Source organism: Erythrolamprus reginae, chromosome 6 (genome assembly GCF_031021105.1).
Source record: "Erythrolamprus reginae isolate rEryReg1 chromosome 6, rEryReg1.hap1, whole genome shotgun sequence".
NCBI classification, from domain to species: Eukaryota; Metazoa; Chordata; class Lepidosauria; order Squamata; family Dipsadidae; genus Erythrolamprus; species Erythrolamprus reginae.
Window position 1 is genome coordinate 95,598,705 of NC_091955.1, and position 22,058 is coordinate 95,620,762.

Genomic DNA, 22,058 nt, shown 5'->3' on the forward strand with positions numbered 1-22,058 from the left:
TCTGTGGGACCTTATCGGCCGCTGGGATTCGTGCGGTAGTAGGTGGTTCCGGAGGTATTCTGGTCCAATGCCATGTAGGGCTTTAAAGGTCATGACCAACACTTTGAATTGTGACCGGAAACTGATCGGCAGCCAATGCAGGCCACGGAGTGTTGTAGAAACATGGGCGAATCTGGGAAGCCCCACGATGGCTCTCGCTGCTGCGTTCTGCACGATCTGAAGTTTCCGAACACTTTTCAGAGGTAGCCCCATGTAGAGAGCATTGCAGTAATCGAACCTCGAGGTGATGAGGGCATGAGTGACTGTGAGCAATGACTCCCTGTCCAAATAGGGCCGCAACTGGTGCACCAGGCGAACCTGGGCAAACGCCCTCCTCGCCACAGCCGAAAGATGATGTTCCAATGTCAGCTGTGGGTCGAGGAGGACGCCCAAGTTGCGCACCCTCTCTGAGGGGGTCAGTAGTTCCCCCCCCCCCAGGGTAATGGACGGACAGATGGAATTGTCCTTGGGAGGCAACACCCACAGCCACTCCGTCTTGTCTGGATTGAGTTTGAGTTTGTTGACACCCATCCAGTCCCCAACAGTCTCCAGGCACCGGCACATCACTTCCACTGCTTCGCTGACTGGACATGGGGTGGAGATGTACAACTGGGTATCATCAGCCCAACAGCCGAATCTCTCACGAGGACACACGTGTATGACATTTCCGGGGGGGGGGGGGGGGGGGTTGTTTCTGTGCATATATACATTACCTTACAACCATTAAGATTTAAGATATCACATTTTCCCTTTCTTATCATATTTTTAATGAATTTTGACCACGTGGCCACGGGATTGTTGCCATGATTGAAAGTGTGAAATACAGACTCCTAAGTCACTTTTTTTCAGTGCTGTTGTTAACGTCGAATGGTCACTAAATGAATTGTTGTAGTAAGTCAAGGAGGACCTGTAAATACCTGAGTAATGAAACTGACACCCATCCATCATTCATTTTCAGGGTGACGTTGGTGTTCCTGGTCTCAAAGGAGAGAAAGTAAGGGGGGAAGGGTCCAATTTGGGGTGGGCTGGAGTTTTTTTTTTAAAGAGGGGGGCTATATATTATATATTTACTATATGTATAGCCAATATAACTCTCATTGTGCAATGGACAAAATCAATCAATAGAATAAATAAATAAAATGTTTCTCTTGTATATTGAACCCCAGGGAGATCCGATCACAATCTTTGGGCCTCAAGGCTACAAAGGCCACAAAGGAGATCCGGTAAGTTGTGTTGACTTGATTGTTGTTGGGAATAAAATATTTGACTTCTTTAAAGTTGAGATGGGGAGCATTTGGAGGAGGGGGTAATGTTCTGTTCCTTTCCCGATTAGGAACATCTTATATGGGCGTCCGATGTAGGTGAAAGGCACCAGAGCACGTAGCCAGAATGAGACCGGTCCAATATGTTCATTGATATGTTCCTATATCTTCTATTCTATTCTTTCTTAGATATATTTTACTATGAGTATCTCCTCTATAACCTTCATCATGTATTTTACTATGTGTATACCCACTAAAACCCTCATTGTGTATTGGACAAAATCAATCAATCAATAAAAATAAATGTTAGAAGAAACAAGCAACTTGGGCGTCCTCCTCGATCCACAGCTCACATTAGAGAACCATCGTTCAGCTGTGGCGAGGGGGGCGTTTGCCCAGGTTCGCCTGGTGCACCAGTTGCGGCCCTATCTGGACCGGGACTCACTGCTCACAGTCACTCATGCCCTCATCACCTCGAGGCTTGACTACTGTAATGCTCTCTACATGGGGCTACCTTTGAAGAGTGTTCGTAAACTCCAGATCGTGCAGAATGCAGCTGCGAGAGCAATCATGGGCTCCCCCAGATATGTCCATGTCACACCAACACTCCGCAGTCTGCATTGGTTGCCGATCAGTTTCTGGTCACAATTCAAAGTGTTGGTTATGACCTATAAAGCCCTTCATGGCATCGGACCAGAATATCTCTGGGACTGCCTTCTGCCGCACGAATCCCAGCGACCGGTTAGGTCCCACAGAGTGGGCCTTCTCCGGGTCCCGTCGACTAAGGAATGTCATTTGGCGGGACCCAGGAGAAGAGCCTTCTCTGTGGCAGCCCTGGCCCTCTGGAACCAGCTCCCCCCAGATATCAGAGTTGCCCCCACACTCCTTGCCTTTCGCAAGCTCCTTAAAACCCACCTCTGTCGTCAGGCATGGGGGAATTGAAATTTCCCTTCCCCCTAGGCTTATAGAATTTATACATGGTATGCTTGTATGTATGAGTGGTTCTTTAAATTGGAGTTTTTTAGATTATTTTTAATATTAGATTTGTTTACATTGTCTTTTTATACTGTTGTTAGCCGCCCCGAGTCTTCGGAGAGGGGCGGCATACAAATCTAGTAAGTAAGTAAGTAAGTAAGTAAGTAAGTAAGTAAGTAAGTAAGTAAGTAAGTAAGTAAATAAATAAATAAATAAAAAGCTTTACAGATAGAAGATAATATGTGTAGCTCGGGCGGAACTGTGGCAGTGATGGCGAAACCTTTTTTGCCCGGGTGCCAAAAGGGCCTATGCTCATGCCCACACCCATAATGTGCAATGGCCTCCCTCTGCACATGCGCACCCAACCCCTGCCTTTTTATTTAGGGGGAACGGGGTCCTTCTGGCTTTGATGGCGACAAGGGCGAGAAAGGGGAAGATGGGCCGTTTGGAGAAAAGGTATCTCTGTCTCTTTAATTTTGGGGGAGGATGGGAAAAGTTATGTCTCTGTCCAAGTGAAAAGCTGTGATCAAAATTTCCTAAGTGGCACAGCAGTGGCACATTCTACCTGTTAGATATGTGAGTCTTTGCACTAACAGAACTTAGTAGAGTTGTTGACTTTTTAAACATTTTCAGCACCACTCCAGCTCAGCTTAAATAGAACAGCGAACAGACTTCTGAAAGTCTGACTTGTTCGAAGTGTATAAAATCCTGCATGGGATAGAAAAGGTGGATAGAGAAAAATTATTTTCTCTATCACACAATACTAGGACGAGGGGGCCCTCCCTAAAGCTCATAGGTAAGAAAGTGACGACAAATAAAGGAAAATATTTCTTCACTCAGAGGGTCCTTGGCTGATGGAATTCCCTTCCAGAAGAGGTCGCGACAGATGTCAGCCTTGATAGCTTCAAGGCAGGATGAGACAGATTCATGGATGCCAAGTGTATCCATGGTGGTTATTGAAACGGATGTCCATGTGCCGCCTCTGTGTTGGTTGAGGCAGGCAGGGTTCCCTTGGGTCCCATTTGTTGGGGGTCAAGGGAAAGGGAGGGTTTTGCCTTCTCTTCCTGCTCAAGATCCCCATGGACAATTGGTGGGCCACTGGGTGACACAGAATGCTGGACTCGATGGGCTTTGGCCTGATTCAGCAGGGCTCTTCTTAGGTTCTTATGAAAGCTCCTTTTGTACTGTGGCTCTCAGAGCGCCAACCAATCACAATGATTAACTTCCTACTCAAAAAAGGCCTCTTGTATTTAGCCAATCAGGCTTCAGCATCAGCCTTCCTGGCTGGTCATAAGTTGAGGACTTTGCATTTCTGGTGGGGTTGTAAGTCGAGGGCTTAACACTCCCCTCCTAATCAAAATATAGGCAGTCCTCAACTTACGACCACGACTGGCAACAGAATGTCCATTTCCATGGATGAAAAATTATCTTTATTTTTGTCTTTTTCCACTAGGGGATGAAGGGAGATCCTGGGGCCAAAGGAATCATGGGGTTTTTTGGCAGAAGAGGACCGGTGGGGCAGAAGGTCAGTGAAACAACCCCGATATTCGGATGAAATACATTTAGACTGGCAAGTTCGTGATGCTCTTTGGGACATTTAAAATTCTCCCTGTAATTTTGTTTTCCTGGGCAGGGAGAAATTGGAGAACTAGGCTTGGTGGGATTTGCTGTAAGTTGAAAGTCATCTTATTCCTCCCTCCCTCTTTCCTCCCTCCCTCCCTCCTTCCTTCCTTCCTTCCATTGATTTTACCGTAAGTTGGGTGTCTATTCATTCGTTCGTTCTTTCGTTCATTATTTTGGATTTATTATAAGTTGGGTATCATCTTATTCATTCATTCATTTATTCAATATTTTGGATTTATTATGTTGGAAATCATTCCGTCCTTCCTTCCTTCCCTTCTCCCTCCCTCCTTCCTCTCTTCCTTTTCCTTCCTTCCTTCTCCCTCCTTCCTTTCCTTTCTTCCATTGATTTTCCTCTAAGTTGGGTCTCATCTTATTTATTTATTCATTCATTCAATATTCTGGATTTATTGTGTTGGGAGTCATCTTATTCCTTCCTTCCTTCCTTCCTTCCTTCTTTCCTCCCTCCCTCCCTCCCTCTTCCTTCCATTGATTTTGTTGTCAGTTGCAATCTTGCAATCACAACTGCAGTGATTTATTTAACCACTAGTGGAAGAAATGGAACAAATTTCACTAACCAATTGTCTTGATTAACCACAGAAATGTTAGGACCCCGGTGATGGTTGTAAAGTCCTTCCCCCTAGGCCATTACAAGCTATAATAAGGGTCTTTAGTTGTTTTATTATTGGATTGTCACATGCTGTTTTTATCATTGTTGTTAGCCGCCCCGAGTCTACGGAGAGGGGCGGCATACAAATTAAATAAATAAATAAATGAAAGAAAGAAAGAAAGAAAGAAAGAAAGAAAGAAAGAAAGAAAATTGAGGACCAACTGTATTTCTTTCTCCCGTGCCATACTCGGCTGCCTTTTCTGCTTCATTGATGATGTCCTGTTTGCTCTTTCCAGCCCTTGATCAATCATCCCCTTTTTCCTAAATGACCTTTATTGAGGCTTTCTGCATCTTCATTTTATTTATTTTTGGTGCACTTAAAAGGCCAATATCAGAGGATAAATATTACCAGCTGCTTGCCTGGCTAGGCCCCGGGCCTTGTTTGTTAAGGGAGAGGCAGATTTCCGCAGCTATCGGTGTGCTAAGCTTTCATTCCAGCAAGATTTTACTTCTGCGCATGTGGGGGGGAGGGGAGGCGCACAGGTGCGAGATTTTGACAGGTAATGTGGCAAAAGAAAGAAACAGCCCTTGGGGAAAAGGAATCCTCAATCTGAGTATTGCATTGGCAGTTCTGTGTTAGCAAAAACTTCAGAAGAGAAGGATTTAGGGGTCGTGATTTCTGACAGTCTCAAAATGGGTGAGCAGTGTGGTCGGGCAGTAGGAAAAGCAAGTAGGATGCTTGGCTGCATAGCTAGAGGTATAACAAGCAGGAAGAGGGAGATTGTGATCTCCTTATATAGAGTGCTGGAGAGACCACATTTGGAATGCTGTGTTCAGTTCTGGAGACCTCACCTACAAAAAGATATTGATAAAATTGAACGGGTCCAAAGACGGGCTACAAGAATGGTGGAAGGTCTTAAACATAAAACGTATCAGGAAAGACTTCATGAACTCCATCTGTATAGTCTGGAGGACAGAAGGAAAAGGGGGGACATGATAGAAACATTTAAATATGTTAAAGGGTTAAATAAGGTTCAGGAGGGAAGTGTTTTCAATAGGAAAGTGAACACAAGAACAAGGGGACACAATCTGAGGTTAGTTGGGGGAAAGATCAAAAGCAACATGAGAGAATATTATTTTACTGGAAGAGTAGTAGATCCTTGGAACAAACTTCCAGCAGATGTGGTTGGTAAATCCACAGTCACTGAATTTAAACATGCCTGGGATAAACATATATCCATCCTAAGATAAAATACAGGAAATAGTATAAGGGCAGACTAGATGGCCAGGAGGTCTTTTTCTGCCGTCAGATTTCTATGTTTCTATGTAACCCCAAATTGCCAAAATCTTGCACGCATGTCCCCTCGCGAGGTTTTGCTTCCAGCGCATGCACAGAAGCAAAACCACACTGAGATGCGCGCACCAATATTGGGTTGCTACATGGACGGGGGGGAAACACCGTTCCGGTAGTGAAAATGGAGCTGCGCATCACCGGTGGGCAGGCGGGCGCAGGCACATTGGAACAAGATTTGGTTCCTGCGGATGTGCAGGAAGCCAATCGCTATGTGAGGACATGCGGGCGTGTGAGATTTCAGTGATTTTTGCCACAATTTTTTGCTTTTGCGCATGCGTGGCAGCAAAATAGAAACATAGAAACATAGAAGATTGATGGCAGAAAAAGACCTCATGTTCCATCTAGTCTGCCCTTATACTATTTTCTGTATGTTATCTTAGGATGGATCTATGTTTATCCCAGGCATGTTTGAATTCAGTTACTGTGGATTTACCAACCACATCTGCTGGAAGTTTGTTGTACTACTCTTTCAGTAAAATAATATTTTCTCACGTTGCTTTTGATCTTTCCCCCAACTAACTTCAGATTGTGTCCCCTTGTTCTTGGGTTCACTTTCCTATTGAAAACACTTCCCTCCTGAACCTTATTTAACCCTTTAACATATTTAAATGTTTCGATCATGTCCCCCTTTGGTGAAAATGATCAAAAACGTATGTTTGCACCTCTTCTCACACAAGATTTGGCTTCTTGAACATGCTTCACACATGAGCAGCCTGCCCGCTCCATTGTGCCATGAGCAGCACCTCCGTCGCGAGCGGGCTGCCCGCTGCCCTCCCCCCTGCGCCGCCGCCCGATTGCCGTGAGCAGCCTGCTCAAACCTTACTTTGTGCCTTGTGCCTCCTTCATGGGCACCAGGAACATGGGCCATGATGCAGGGAGCAGGCCAGGTGGCCCCAAACTCTGGCCACGTGGCCTGCTCTGTGCTATCCCGTGTCGCAGGCCTTCCAAGAGTGAGATGCCCGCGGAGCGGGAGAGCAGAGGGAAGGTCACGCAGCCAGTTCGTGCACATCGCGCGAACATCCTTCCGGCAGCGAGATTTGGGTAAAAATTGCCGATCTCTTTTGCTTACCGGAATTGTACTAGTTGTATTTTATTTTATTTTATTTTATTTTATTTTATTTTATTTTTATTTATTTTATTTTTATTTATTTATTTATTATTTTATTTATTTTATTATTTCATTTCATTTCATTTCAATTTATTTTATTTTATTTTATTTTATTAATTTATTTATCTATTTATTTATTAGATTTGTATGCCGCCCCTCTCCGAAGACTTGGGGCGGCTATATATGTGCACGGCGCTCCATTTCCACTACCAGAGCGGCGTGTCGTCCCCCCCCCCCCCCAATTCTGGGCAGGGCTGATCCCTGGATAGGAAACTGTGCATTGGTAGTACCAGCCAGATTGCGCAATTTGCGCATGACTGCTCCAGTGGCAGTCCTATGGGCGGTCCTATGAGTAATTTTTGCGAGGGGGCATGCGCACGCGAGAGGTTTTGGTTGCCATTTTGACTTTTTTGACCCTCTTCCTGTGGATCCCCCAGGAGAATTGCAAAACGGGGCAAATCTGCGAGTGTTTTTTTAATAGTTCGGGCACATCTGTGTTGGTTTTTCCTCAAACGTCTCCCTGCAATGCAAGCATCACTTAAAATAATAAAGAAAGATAACTTGCTACTTATCTTGTTCTAAAGAGAGAGAGAGAGAATAAAACAGAAGGCAATAAATATCTTTTTCTCGCCTAACAAATTGCTGAAAATTGATGTGCTATTAGGGGCTGTTGATTCACCGCGTAATCTGCCTGAGCGAACATCTACACCTGCCCTTTCCGCTCATTTACCTTGGAAAGAGGTGGCGGGGGCTGTCATCGGATTTTTAATTCCAAAGGAAAGGAATGGATCACGTGAAAGGGATCGTGGGTCTCTCTCACCCTCTGCTCAGTTACGAGGCTTATTTTGTCTCTCTTTTTCACTCTTCTTTTTCCTATCTTCTTCCAAAGTGATCATCTTTCTTTTTCTTTCTCTATCCATCCATCCCCCCATCGATCCATTTATCTATCATCTCTTTCTCTCTCTCTCTCTTCATTAATCCATCCATCATCTATCAATATCTATCTACCCATCCATCCATCATCTCTTTCTCTCTATCCATCTCTCTATCATTATTCATTTATCTATCTACCTATCTATATCTCTCATCTCTTTCTATCATCTTTATCTATCTAGCTTCATAATCATTATCTATCTATCTGTTTATCTATCTATCTACAGTATCTTTCCATCCATCATCTCATTTATATTATTTATATTTATAGTATTTATATTTTTATTTTATGTGTGTGTGTGTGTGTGTAAGTATGCATGTATATATATATATATATATTGTATGTATGTGTATATACAGAGAGAATATACAGTACGTTTGTGTATATATACAGACAGAAAAAGAATATATATAGCTGCCCAGCAACGGTATGGCTAGCTGATGAGAACTAAATAGCTTGCAAAAGATCTATACTAATCTCTCTTTATTTCTTTATCAGTAAAATGTAAAGTTTAATACATACGTGTGTGTGTATATATGTAGATAGATAGAGAGAGAGAATTGTCCTAAAATGTCAGTTCTAGGTATAGTTAGAGATAAAGAGATCATAGTACTCACTTAATGACCTCTGGAAAAAAAATTAAAATCAAATGTAGTCACCTAATGACCAGTCCACCACACACTATGGCCATAATTTAGGCTCATTGTAGTCATAAACTGAGGACTTCCTATATTTCCTATACTTTATCTATAGGCCCTATGAATGTTTCTTATTCATATTTTAGTTTCTCTACCCAGATTTCAAAGCCCCTTTTCCAGTTTCCCAGATCTGGATTGTGATTAAATCCAATTGACTCCTTACAGGGAACTGCAGGCCTCAATGGGAGGAATGGAGCGAAAGGGGAAAAAGGAGATCGAGGCTTGCAAGGGCAAAAAGGAGAGCCGGTAAGGATTTTTAGAACCGTGGGGTCTGACTCTTGGGTGCTACCTGAGCTTGGTTGAATGCACAGCCCCAATGCACATCTTCAAATCCAATCGGCAGTTAGATTCTAGCAAAACCAGACGTGAAAGTTAACGATCTTTGATATTGCCGTTGTGAGCCGCTCCGAGTCTCTGGAGAGGGGCGGCATACAAATCTAATAAATTATTATTATTATTCCACTGAACCTTCACAGAACCCAAAGTTAAAGAAGAACCCCAGAAAGAAGCAAACCAGTTATTGGTCAGAGTTTTTTTAATTTTTTAATTGGGAGTTTAAAAAAAAACATATACAATATCAAAACCACAATGCAAAAACTAAACAATAATGACTGATAATGAGTGAATGATAATGAATGTTTTAAATTATATTAGGATTTTTAGGGTTTTTAAATTATATCAATTGAATTTAGATGTACAGTACTATTATGTTTTCTTATACAGTGATACCTCGTCTTACGAACTTAAATCGTTCCATGACCAGGTTTGTAAGATGAAAAGTTCGTAAGATGAAGCAATTTTCCCCATAGGAATCAATGCAAAAGCAAATAATGCCTGCAACCCCATCCCAAAAGCAAATGCCTTGCGCCGCTAGGAATCCCCGCCTCCGGATTTTTGTTGCCAGCCGAAGCGCTGGGATTCCCCTGAGGTTCCCCTCGCTGGGAAACCCCAACTCTGGACTTCCGTTGCCAGCCGAAGCGCGGGGATTCCCCTGAGGTTCCCCTCGCTGGGATTCCCTTCATTTTTGCCGGAGGCATCCCAGCGGCGGCAGCTCGGGTTCATAAGGTGAAAATAGTTCGGAAGAAGAGGCAAAAAAATCTTAAGCACCGGGTTCGTATCACGAAAGGTTTGTATGAAGACGGGTTTGTAAGATGAGTTATCACTGTATATGTTGTGAGCCGCCCTGAGTCCTCGGGGAGGGGCAGCATACAAATCCAATTAATAAATAAATAATAAATAAATGACAAAAAAAGGAAAAATAGAAGAGTTATTCGCATCGTTTAACCTATTATCATTCTTAGGGTTAGTGCTTAATAACTATTTATATTTAATTGTAATTAGTCTTAAAATTATTAAAGTTAAATAATTTATGCTTTCTATAGTTCACTCCTCATTTACATCATAAACAGTCTTCAATTTTGCACAGATATTGGTCAGTTTTATTTTAGCAACTGAGCAAATTTTATTATGCTTCTCAAAATTTTATTGTGGGCTGGGGGCGTTTAGGGAGGTCGGTCTGTATATGAGTTTGGCTGTTTTTCTTCCTCCCAAAGAAGAATTGCGTTGATTGTGTCTTTTTTTAGGGCGAAAAAGGACTTCCTGGAATGGCTGGAGACACTGGGAGGAAAGGTGCAAAGGTAATGTGTGTTTGAAGGCAAGGATTTTAATCTGGAGTTTCTCAAACCTGTTCCGGTCAAGCTGAATTGACTCCAAAAACTCTCTTTTCAAGGCTTTGATTTCCAAACGAGTAAATCTTACACTGGGCAGATTGTCACAGTTACAATGCTGCTATGCGAACACACATGCCAAATCTCACAAGCTGAGTTTGCAAAGCTATAAATCCTTTCTAATGAGTGGGGGAGAGCCTCCATGCCAGCGTCTTATCTCCGAGTCATGTTGAATCTAAATTTGCACAGTTTGTCATAATTATATCAAAAGCTTACTTCTCAGAAGCGAGGAATGCCGACCATATTCCAAAACGCAGCTTGCACGAAAGCTTCTTCCTTGCCGCTACCTTTCAGGATATGACGCATTGATTGATTTACACAGTTCTAAATTGCAGATTCAAAAACTTTTCCCCAAACATCTCCTCCCTTCTTTTTGTGAATCTCCTAAACCTCGGATCCACCCAGGGGCTGTCAGCTACCCCCACCACCACTCTGCAGATGAACTGCTTTCCATGCTAATGTCTAACTCATTTTCACCTACGCCCTCATCTCCACTGCTCTCCGACAACTCTCTTAAATCAGGATACGTGAAAGCTCCTGTCTTTTCGTCTTCCTCTGAATCTGACATTTCCTGAGGCTGACAGGGAATACTCACAACAAAACCTGGCTACCGGAAAGAGGAGTGGACTCCAATTCCCAGAATTCCGCAGCCTGCCAATTTGCTCACTCCAATTCCTTCGAGTTTCCCCCTGCAGTTTTCTTACTTGCCATATTTTTTCGGAGTATAAGACGCACCTAGGTTTTGGAGGAGGAAAATAGGGGAGAAAAATCTCTGCTACCAGTTCGCCCAAATTGGTCAGAACCAGCAAAATACCACATCCGTGCACGATCGTGTGATTAAAAAACTTGGCCTCTGGTTCATATTTATGATGGTTGTATGAGGAAGCGAGATTCACTTAACAACGGAGGCAAGAAAGTTTGTAATAATGGGGCAAAACTCAATAAGCAAATGTCTCGCTTAGGCTCAGAAATTCTCCGGCTCAATTGAGGATCGCCCTGTTAAAAATCTCATTCCGACTGTCTTTATCCTCAGGGCTTACGCGGTTTGCAAGGAAAGACGGGATTTCCCGGGTCAGATGGAGTGAAGGTAAGCACCCTCTCGGCCTTTCCTGATTAAATTACAAAATACAGTGGTACCTCTACCTAAGAACGCCTCTACTTAAGAACTTTTCTAGATAAGAACCAGGTGTTCAAGATTTTTTTGCCTCTTCTTAAGAACCATTTTCTACTTAAGAACCCGAGCCCGGAAAAATTTCCCAGGAAAATTAAGAGCAGCATGAAGACCCGGCCAGTTTCCTACCATTGCCCCTGGGTTTCTCTCTCTGGTGCAGTGTATTTGAGGCAGCCTTGCACCGGGTGTATGGGAGGCGCATGCTCCTCCTTGCTGCCTCAGAGTCCCCTCTTTAAAAAAAAAAAAAAGCCTTAATGTTTTGGATTTTTTTGATTCCTCTCCCCTCCCCTTCTTCCTTCGGCAGCGACTGTCCTCCTCCTCCTCCTCCTCCTCTTCCTCCTCCTCCTCCTCCCACCCAAATTCCAAGCTTTTGTTTATTTCCTAATGGGTTTGCAGGCATTATTTGTTTTTATGTTAATTCCTATAGGAAAAATTTCTTCTACTTACAAACTTTTCTATTTAAGAACCTGGTCACGGAACAAATTAAGTTCTTAAGTAGAGGTACCACTGTTGTTGTAGTAGTAGTAGTAGTAGTAGTAGTAGTAGTAATAATAATTAATTTAATTTAATTGACTTACAATAATAATAATAGTAGTAGTAATAATAAGTAATTTAATTTAATTTAATTTAATTGACTTACAATAATAATAATAATAACAACAATAACAACAACAACAACAAAGTTAGAAGGGACCTTGGAGGTCTTCTAGTCCAACCCGCTGCTTAGGCAGGAAACCGTACACTACTTCAGACAAGTGGTTATCCACCATCTGCTTAAAAACTTCCAGTGTTGGAGCATTCACAGCTTCTGGAGGCAAGCTGTTCCCCTGGTCAACCGTTCTGACTGTCAGGAAATTCCTCCTTAGTTCTAAGTTGCTTCTCTCCTTGTTTAGTTTCCATCCATTGCTTCTTGTTCTCAGCTGCTTTAGAGAATAGTTTGACTCCCTCTTCTTCTTGGCAACCCCTGAGATATTGGGAAGCTGCTATCATGTCTCCCCTGGTCCTTCTTTTCATTAAACTAGCCATGCCCAGTTCCTGCAACCATTCTTCATATGTTTTAGCCTCCAGTCCCCTAATCATATTTGTTGCTCTTCTCTGCACTAGAGTTTCAACATCCTTTTGGCATCGTGGCGACCAAAACTGGATGCCGTATTCTGCATGCGCAGGAGCAAAAAAATAGCCAAAATCTCTCTCACACACCTGTCCCCTCATGCGATTTTTGCTTCCTGCCCATGTGCAGAAGCAAAACCACGCATGCGCACGACAAAAGGCACCCAAAGCTGTGCATGCAGCTCATCTTTTGCTACTGGTGTGTGGCATCCTTCTTCATTCCGGTAGTGACCCACTACAGCTCAGGGTCACCTGAGTGGTGTAAATGGCCCCTGTGGTCTGCAATTTTATTTTTTTTTGGAAATCGATTCAAACTCTGATGCCATTTGAAGTCACCTGGATGACTGAAGATGTCTATAGATGTTGACGTAATGAGTGGGCTGTCCCAGCTGAGCCTCTCAGAGACGGTGGGCCCTGGCTGCTTCCAAAGGGGAGCGATGATGCAACTAAGAAGGGTTGAGTCAAGACTGAGTGGGTGCCGAGAGAACGTGGCCTGACTGTTGAAGGATTGGAAAAAGAAGCGTCTGGAAGAGAGGATAGGTGGAGAAGAGGATGGAGGAGGTTGGAGAAAGAGAGGGAGAAAAAGACAGAGAAAGACAGAGAGAGAGAGAAAGAGAGAAAGAGAGAGAGGAAGACAGAGAGAGAGGAAGACGGAGAGAGAGAAAGAGAGAAAGAAAGAGAAAGAGAGAGGAAGACAGAGAGAGAGAGAAAGACACAGAGAGAGAGAGAGAGAAAGACACACAGAGAGAGACAGAGAGAAAAGAAAAACACACACAGAAAAAGACAGAGAGAGAGAGACAGAAAGGGAGGGAGAGAAAGAGAGAAAAAGAAAGAGAGAGAGAGAAAGAGAGAAAGAAAGAGAAAGAGGGAGAGGAAGACAGAGCGAGAGAGAGAGAGAGAGAGAGAAAGGCAAACAGAGAGAGAGAGAGAAAGAAAGAAACAGACACACACAGAAAAAGACAGAGACAGAGACAGAAAGAAAGACTGAGACACCCACACAGAGAACTGGGCTGAGAACTGGGCCAAACTGGGAGCAACCTGCCCGGACCCCTGCAGGGCAGTTTTCAGCTTGTCCCAACAATTTCAGGGGGCTGTTGTATAATCCCAGGGGGAAAAATATGGGCATGTGGCCCATGTTTTCATGGATGTCAGACTTTAATTTTAATAATAATAATAATAACAACAACAACAACAACAACAACAACAACAGAGTTGGAAGGGACCTTGGAGGTCTTCTAGTTCAACCCCCTGCTTGGGCAGGAAACCCTACCCCACTTTAGAGAGATGGTTATTCAACATCTGCTTAAAAACTTCCAGTGTTGGAACATTCACAACTTCTGGAGGCAACTTCTGTTCCATGGATCAATTGTTCTAACTGTCAGGAATTTTCTCCTTAGTTCTAAGTTGCTTCTCTCCTTGTTTAGTTTCCACCCATTGCTTCTTGTTCTATCGCTTTCGGTTTACAGGGCGAAGCTGGCATCACTGGCAAACCAGGAATCCCAGGGGCCGAAGGAATCCAGGGGTCAAAGGTAAAGCTAGACTAGACGACTGGACTGGACTGGACTGGACTGGACTGGACTGGACTGGACTGGAATGGAATGGAATGGAATAGAATAGAATAGAATAGAATAGAATAGAATAGAATACAATACAATACAATACAATAGAATAGAATACAATAGAATACAATAGAATACAATAGAATACAATAGAATACAATAGAATACAATAGAATACAATAGAATACAATAGAATACAATAGAATACAATAGAATACAATAGAATAGAACACAATAGAACACAATAGAACACAATAGAACACAATAGAACACAATAGAACACAATAGAACACAATAGAACACAATAGAACACAATAGAATACAATAGACCTTGATAGATATTGATAAAATTGAAGGGGTCCAAAGACAGGCTACAAAAATGGTGGAAGGTCTTAGGCATAAAACTTATCAGGAAAGACTTCACGAACTCCATCTGTATAGTCTGGAGGACAGAAGGAAAAGGGGGGACATGATCGAAACATTTAAATATGTTAAAGGGTTAAATAAGGTTCAGGAGGGAAGTGTTTTTAATAGGAAAGTGAACACAAGAACAAGGGGGCACAATCTGAGGTTAGTTGGGGGAAAGATTAGAAGTAATGTGAGAAAATATTATTTTACTGAAAGAGTAGTAGATGATGCTTGGAACGAACTTCCAGCAGACGTGGTCGGTAAATCCACAGTCACTGAATTTAAACATGCCTGGGATAAACATATATCCATCCTAAGATAAAATACAAGAAATAGTATAAGGGCAGACTAGATGGACCGTGAGGTCTTTTTCTGCCGTCAATCTTTTATGTTCTATGTTCTATGGAATAGAATAGAATACAATAGAACAGAAAAGAATGGAATGAGAGAGAAAATAGAATGGAATGGAATGGAATAGAATAGAATATTTATATAGACTAGACTAGAATAGAATAAAATAGAATAGAACAGAATGGAATAGAATGGAATGAGAGAGAATATAGGGAATATAGAATAGAATAGAATATTTATATAGACTAGAATGGAATAGAACAGAATGGAATAGAATGAAATGAGAGAGAATATAGAGAATGTAGACTAGAATAGAATAGAATAGAATAGAATAGACCAATGTAGAATGGAACAGAATAGAATATTTATACAGACTAGACTAGACTAGATTAGTGTACAACAGAACAGAACAGAACAGAATAGAATATCTATATAGGATAGAACAGTGTTTCCCAACCTTGGCAACTTGAAGATATTTGGACTTCAACTCGCTGGCTGGGGAATTCTGGGAGTTGAAGTCCAAATATCTTCCAGTTGCCAAGGTTGGGAAAAAGGGGGATAGAAGAATAGAACAATGGAGTATTGCATGCACAGAAGCAAAATCTCACTGGGTCACACCCGTGGGCCCGCCAGCCAGCCAAAACTGTCTGCACAGTTCAACTTTTACAACTGGTGCAGCGTCCTTATCGGTACCAGTAGGAACCCGATACTGGACTAACCATGATTAGAAGCAAAGCCCTTTAAATGCAGTTTAGATACTTGGCTTTCAGGAGGAGTTTTTATTTTTAATTCATTTGATCAAGCTGACCTTGAACTTTTGCACTCTGCTTAGGGCGAGCGAGGTTTGTCTGGCACCGACGGTCCCAAAGGAATTTTTGGGCAGAAAGGAGAAAAGGTGAGTTGTGCAGAGGTCACTTCAACAAAAGTCAGTTCGGACTAGGACATCCATCAACCCTTGCAAACCAGGTTACACGGAGCCATGCGTGCTCTGGGGAGGTCACATTTCTCCCATGATGTTTTGTTCAGGGCGGTCTCTCTCTATGCCCTGGACGGCACCTTTAACCCTAGGTTGCTCCAAATGTCTGGTTCTTATGACATTATGACCTGTTCTTATGACAGAGTCCATCGGGAGTTGGGCAGCTTATAAATCCAATAAAATAAAATTATCTTCGAGGAGGCTGCTTCCAGCATCCAGTTCTGGAGACCTCACCTACAAAAAGATATGGATCAAATTGAACGGGTCCAAAGACGGGCTACAAAAATGGTGGAAGGTCTTAAGCATAAAACGTATCAGGAAAGACTTCATGAACTCCATCTGTATAGTCTGGAGGACAGAAGGAAAAGGGGGGACAGGATCGGAACATTTAAACATGTTAAAGGGTTAAATAAGGAGGGAAGTGTTTTTAATAGGAAACTGAACCAAAGAACAAGGGGGTACAATCTGAGGTTAGTTGGGGGAAAGATGAGAAGCTACGTGAGAAAATATTATTTTACTGAAAGAGTAGTAGATGCTTGGAACAAACTTCCAGCAGACGTGGTTGGTAAATCCACAGTCACTGAATTGAAACATGCCTGGGATAAACATAGATCCATCCTAACATAAAATACAAGAAATAAATAAATATGTTAAAGGGTTAAATAAGGTTCAGGAGGGAAGCGAACACAAGAACAAGGGGCCACAATTGGAGGTGAGTTGGGGGAAAGATCAGAAGCTATGTGAGAAAATATTATTTTACTGAAAGAGTAGTAGATCCTTGGAACAAACTTCCAGCAGACGTGGTTGGTAAATCCACAGTAACTGAATTTAAACATGCCTGGGATAAACATATATCCATTGTAAGATAAAATACAATAGGAAATAGTATAAGGGCAGACTAGATGGACCATGAGGTCTTTTTCTGCCGTCAGTCTTCTATGTTTCTATGTTTCTATGAGCTTTTATTGATTTCTGCCATCCAGAGGCTGCTCTGATTGTCTCTGGAAAGCCTGGGTGGTCTATTTAAAATAATAAAATGAGGCTGGCTGCTGGAATAATCCAGAATGTAACATCTAAAAGCATGAAGGTGCTAGCAGATGGTCAGGTATTAGGGTTATGTAGGTTGCACTCTGACAGGTTGGGTAGGGGGAAGAAGTGGTTTTAACATATTTATATTTTTATTTATTTGTTTTGTCCAATACACAATAATACACAATGAAGGTTATAGAGGAATGTATTAAAGAAAAAATAAAAGAGAAAATATAGGAATAAAAATATAACTATGAGAGAATAGCAGAAAAGATTTAGGGATTGAAAAGAAGATATATGAGATAAGGAGAGACAATAGGACAGGGGACGGAAGACACTCTAGTGCGCTTACGCACGCCCCTTACTGACCTCTTAGGAACCTGGTGAGGTCAACCATAGATAGTAACAATAACGTGTTTGGGGTTAGGGGATGATACTACGGAGCCCGGTAGTGAATTCCACACTTTGACAACTCGATTACTAAAGTCGTATTTTTTACAGTCAAATTTGGAGCGGTTAATATTAAGCTTGAATCTGTTGTGTGCTCTTGTGTTGTTGTGGTTGAAACTGAAGTAATCTTTGACAGGTAGGACGTTGCAGCATATTGGTTTGATCGTTGCTAGAAGGGAGTGGGGTTTGCAGAGGACAGGGGAAGAAAGCCATCCAGCTTTAGCACAAAAGAATCCTGATAAGGCAAAACCCCACCAATCTATGCAGAAATTGTTGCGCTGATGGAAGTCCCACCAAAATCTGTATTTCTGGAATTTTGATCCAGTCTCATTCCCCGGGAACAACAGAGGGGGGGGGGGGGGATCTTCGGCTTGACAAAAAAAATCACATTTAAAAAAAAAATTAAAAATGTTTATTTATTTATTTTTTTAAAAATTAAAAATAACACTATTGTTATTTTTCTGTGGCAATCTGCAGGGTGCTAAGGGTGTTCCTGGCTTGGCTGGCTTCAAGGGCCAAGGGGGCCTACTTGGCAAGTCTGGTGTTGCTGGGCCACCAGGGAACCGAGGACCACCAGGTGATCCAGGATCGCAGGTAAGAAGGAAGTGTTGTCTGCCATGCAATTTTTGATACCCTCCCTCACTACAGGCAGTCATAAAACTTGTGAGCATAATTGAGCCTCAGATTCCTGTTGCTAAGTGAGACGCTTGTTCATGTCTCACTTTACGACCGTTTTTGCAACGTCGGTTGAGTGAATCCCTTCAGTTCTTAAGTTAGGAACACCGTTGTTAAGTGAATCCGACTTCCCCATCGACGTGGCTTCACAAGGAAGGTCGGAATAGAATAGAATAGAATAGAATTAGAATAGAATAGAATAAAATAGAAGGGATGGGATGGGATAGGACTTTGTCTTTGGTGCAGATGCTCTCAATGTACATAAAAGAAAATATTTTTTAAAAAGCATCTAAAAACCCATCATAATTAAAAACCATACAACACAAGCATACCACCCATAAAGCTATATAAGCCTGGGGGAGATGTCTCAGTTTCCCCATGCTTGGCGATACAGGTGGGTCTTAAGTAATTTATTTATTTATTTATTGGATTTGTATGCCGCCCCTCTCCGTGGACTCGGGGCGGCTAACAACAGTGATAAAAACAATGTAAAAATCCAATACTAAAACAGCTAAAAAACCTTGTTATAAAACCAATCATACATACAAACATACCATGCATAAATTGTAGAAGCCTAGGGGGAAAGAATATCTCAGTTTCCCCATGCCTGACGGCAGAGGTGGGTTTTGAGGAGCTTATGAAAGGCAAGGAGGGTGGGAGCTATTCTAATCTCTGGGGGGAGTTGGTTCCAGAGGGCCAGGGCCGCCACAGAGAAGGCTCTTCCCCTGGGGCCCACCAGACGACATTGTTTAGTCGACGGGATCCGGAGAAGGCCAACTCTGTGGGACCTAACTGGTCGCTGGGATTCGTGCAGCACAAGGCGGTCCCTGAGATTTGCGAAAGACAAGGAGGGTGGCGGCAATCCTAATCTCCGGGGGGAGTTGATTCCAGAGGGCCGGGACCGCCACAGAGAAGGCTCTTCCCCTGGGGCCCGCCAGACGACATTGTTTAGTTGACGGGATCCGGAGAAGGCCCACTCTGTGGGACCTTGTCGGTCACTGGGATTCGTGCGGCAGAAGACGGTTCTGGAGGTATTCTGGCCTCTGCACGGATTCGTCTTTTTATTCACACCACTTTCCACCTGGGACCTGCCTAAATTTCTCAGTCAACATCACATTTAAAAAAAAACCCAAAACTTAAAACTATTAAACGCGACTCCTTAAAAATGGAATAAATCCAGCGATGGCATCTCAAAGCTTCCGCCCACAATAATCGTGGGGGCCGTCGCCTCTCTACGATCTTCCTTGTTCCATTTATTAAAGCGCATTTACTCCTGGGAATTTTTTTTCCTTTCCTGACAGTCAACTGGAATTTAAATTTAGTCTTTTTGTTTCAATCCATTATTCATCTCCTGCACTTTAGAATGAGAAAGAGAGGGGGGAGGGAGATAAAAGCAGGTTTTTTTCCTGCTTCGGATAAACTTTTACGCTTCTTTATTGTGTAGCTTAAATCCCCATTAAATCAGTGTTTCCCAACCTCTGTAACTTTAAGAAGGGCGGACTTCAACTCCCAGAATTCCCCAGGCAGCCAACATGAAAGCCAGCTGGATGACATTGGGCCAATCACCGGGAGACTGGGAGTTCTAGTCCCGCCTTAGGCACGAAAGCTGGCTGGGGGCTTTTGTGAGGTCTAGTGCCAAGTCTCCGGAGAGGGACGGCATACAAATCTAATACATTTTTATTATTATTATTATGAAAGCTGGCTAGGTGCCTTTGGGCCAATCACCAGGAGACGGTGAGTTCTAGTGTAACCTTAGCTATGAAACGTGTCTGGGTGACTTTGGCCAATCACCCAGAGACTGGGCGTTCTAGTCCCGCCTTAGGCATGAAAGCTGGCTGGGTTACTTTGGGCCAATCACAGGAGACTGGGAGTTCTAGTCCCACCTTAAGCATGAAAGCTGGCTGGGTGCCTTTGGGCCAATCACAAGGAGATGGTGAGTTCTAGTGTGGCCTTAGCTATGAAACTTGGCTGGGTGCCTTTGGGCAAATCACCAAGCGACTGGGAGTTCTAGTCCTGCCTTAGGCACAAAATCTGGCTGGGTGCTTTTGTGAGTTCTAGTGCCGCCTTAGGCATGAAAGCTGGCTGGGTGACATTGGGCCAGTCACCAAGATCACAACACCTTGTAAATGCCAACAAAGTCTTCTTTTCTGCTTTCAGGGTGAAAGAGGAAGACGAGGGAGACCCTCACTCTGCCTCCCGGGACCCCCAGGGATTCCTGGCAAGAAAGGAGGAACGGTGAGGATTTGGTCATCAAGAGAGTAGATCTGAAATCCTGAAATTTGTACTTCAGGGGAACGATGTTCCATTAAAGAAGGGGCCACCACCAAGAAGTCCTTTTTTGTAGTCCCATTGGTTGTACATCCCTAATCCATGCAAACATACATGTACTGTACTATCTTCCTTTCCTGGTGGGCCAGGTGGATCTTCCTTCCAAGCTTCTCAAGAAAGGGCCTTCAAACTTGGCTACTTGAAGACTTGTGGACTTCAAGTCCCAAAATTTCTTGGCCAGCTTTGCTTTAAGATTTGAGGACTTCAACTTCTAGAATTCCCCAGCCAGCAGAGCTAAAGTTGAAGTCCAGCTATCTTCCAGTTCTCGAGACAGCTGGGGAAATCTGGGAGTTGAACTCCTCAAGTCTTCAAGTTGAACTCTATGAGTAGTTCTTCAACTCCGCGTAGGACCAGTCTGATGTTGGGACATCTTTGGCTACTACTGGCGTCTTTTCAACAGGGAGAAGAAGGTCTCACTGGCCAGAAGGGAGAAAAAGGAGAACCAGGAATTTCTGTAAGTGACGGTACACCCAAGTCGCCTTTCCTTTCTCTCTCTCTCCTTCCATCGTTCCTCCCTTTTTTCTCTCATTGCTCTCTTTTCCTTCCTTCCTTCCCTTCCTCTCTCTTTCCCATTCCTTCTAGTCTTCCTTCCTTCTCTCTCATAATGCACTTCCCCTTCCCCTTCTCTCCTTCTTTCATTTCTATTTCCCCTTCCTTCTTTTTCTCATTCTCTTTCTCTCTCCCTCCTTCCTTGCTTCCTTTTCTCTTTCTTTCTTTCTTTTTCTCTCCCTTCCTCCTTCCTGCTTTCTTTTTATCTTCACTCTCTTTCTCCTCCACTCTCTCCTTCCTTCCTTCCTTCCTTCCTTTCTTCCTTCCTTTTTTCCTTCCTTCCTTTCTCCTCTCTCTTTCTCTTTTCTCCATTCCTTCTTCCTATCTTCTTTTTCTCTTCACTCTCTTTCTTCCCTCCCTTCCCCTCTCACCTCCCAGGACAAACAATATTTTCTTCCCCTGGCAGCTGTAGAAACACAAGAGCGAACACTTGAGAGAGTGTGCAAACACAGTAGAGTGCCAAGGTTCCAGGTAGAGTTGGAAGTTCACATCCCTTGTCCACCCCCACCCACAAACCTGTCACGCTGCCCACTCAGATTCTGCCAGCGTGGCAAGTCCTCCTTCCACTTCCACCCAGGTGGGTGGGCATAGGATGACCTTGAACCCCTTGAAGGAATCCTTTGTGCTCCCTCGTGAAAACCACCCCTCCCAAGTTCCCATCAACATCAGATCTTCTACAGATAGTGTAGCCAGCCGTTAATTTATCCCCAACTTCTGCACCGGTGTGATTCAGGGCAGCCCAAACCTGGTTCTCGTGGTTCCTTTTGGGGGAGTGGGATGACCCCCCCCCCCCCAATTTCCTGAGCTGAGGGGCCTGGTTGAATTTCCCTGTCTCCCTGACACTGGAACGAACCTGCCATTGGCTTTTGCACACTGATGGGACTTGGAAAAAAAAAACTGAAGAAGGGAGAGAAACTGACCGGACCATTCCTGTTGCGGAATCTTAAGCTCAGCTTTTCTGCTTCTCTGCCCAGGCGGAAGACGTGAAGGTCATTGTCAGGAGCGAGATGCGCAGGAAGGACGGTAAGGGGCTGTAAATTGGATCGGTTTGAATGGCAGCACATCCCTGGACGGGCCGAGGAAATGTCGTCCTCTAAGAAACGAGCCAGAGCGTAGATGAAGCTG

General features: G+C 43.3%; 1 protein-coding gene across 1 annotated transcript; it reads left to right on the forward strand.

Moving 5' to 3' along the window:
- The first annotated feature begins 3,940 nt into the window (after nucleotides 1–3,940).
- LOC139169156 (collagen alpha-2(VI) chain-like) lies at nucleotides 3,941–21,970 on the forward strand. The gene is made up of 9 exons (XM_070754983.1): nucleotides 3,941–3,945; nucleotides 8,766–8,846; nucleotides 10,184–10,237; nucleotides 11,361–11,414; nucleotides 14,075–14,137; nucleotides 15,759–15,821; nucleotides 17,859–17,975; nucleotides 20,214–20,291; nucleotides 21,908–21,970. The coding sequence occupies exons 3-9, from the start codon at nucleotides 10,205–10,207 to the stop codon at nucleotides 21,968–21,970; spliced, it is 471 nt and encodes a 156-aa protein (XP_070611084.1). The 5' UTR covers nucleotides 3,941–3,945; nucleotides 8,766–8,846; nucleotides 10,184–10,204.
- The last annotated feature ends 88 nt before the right edge of the window (nucleotides 21,971–22,058 follow it).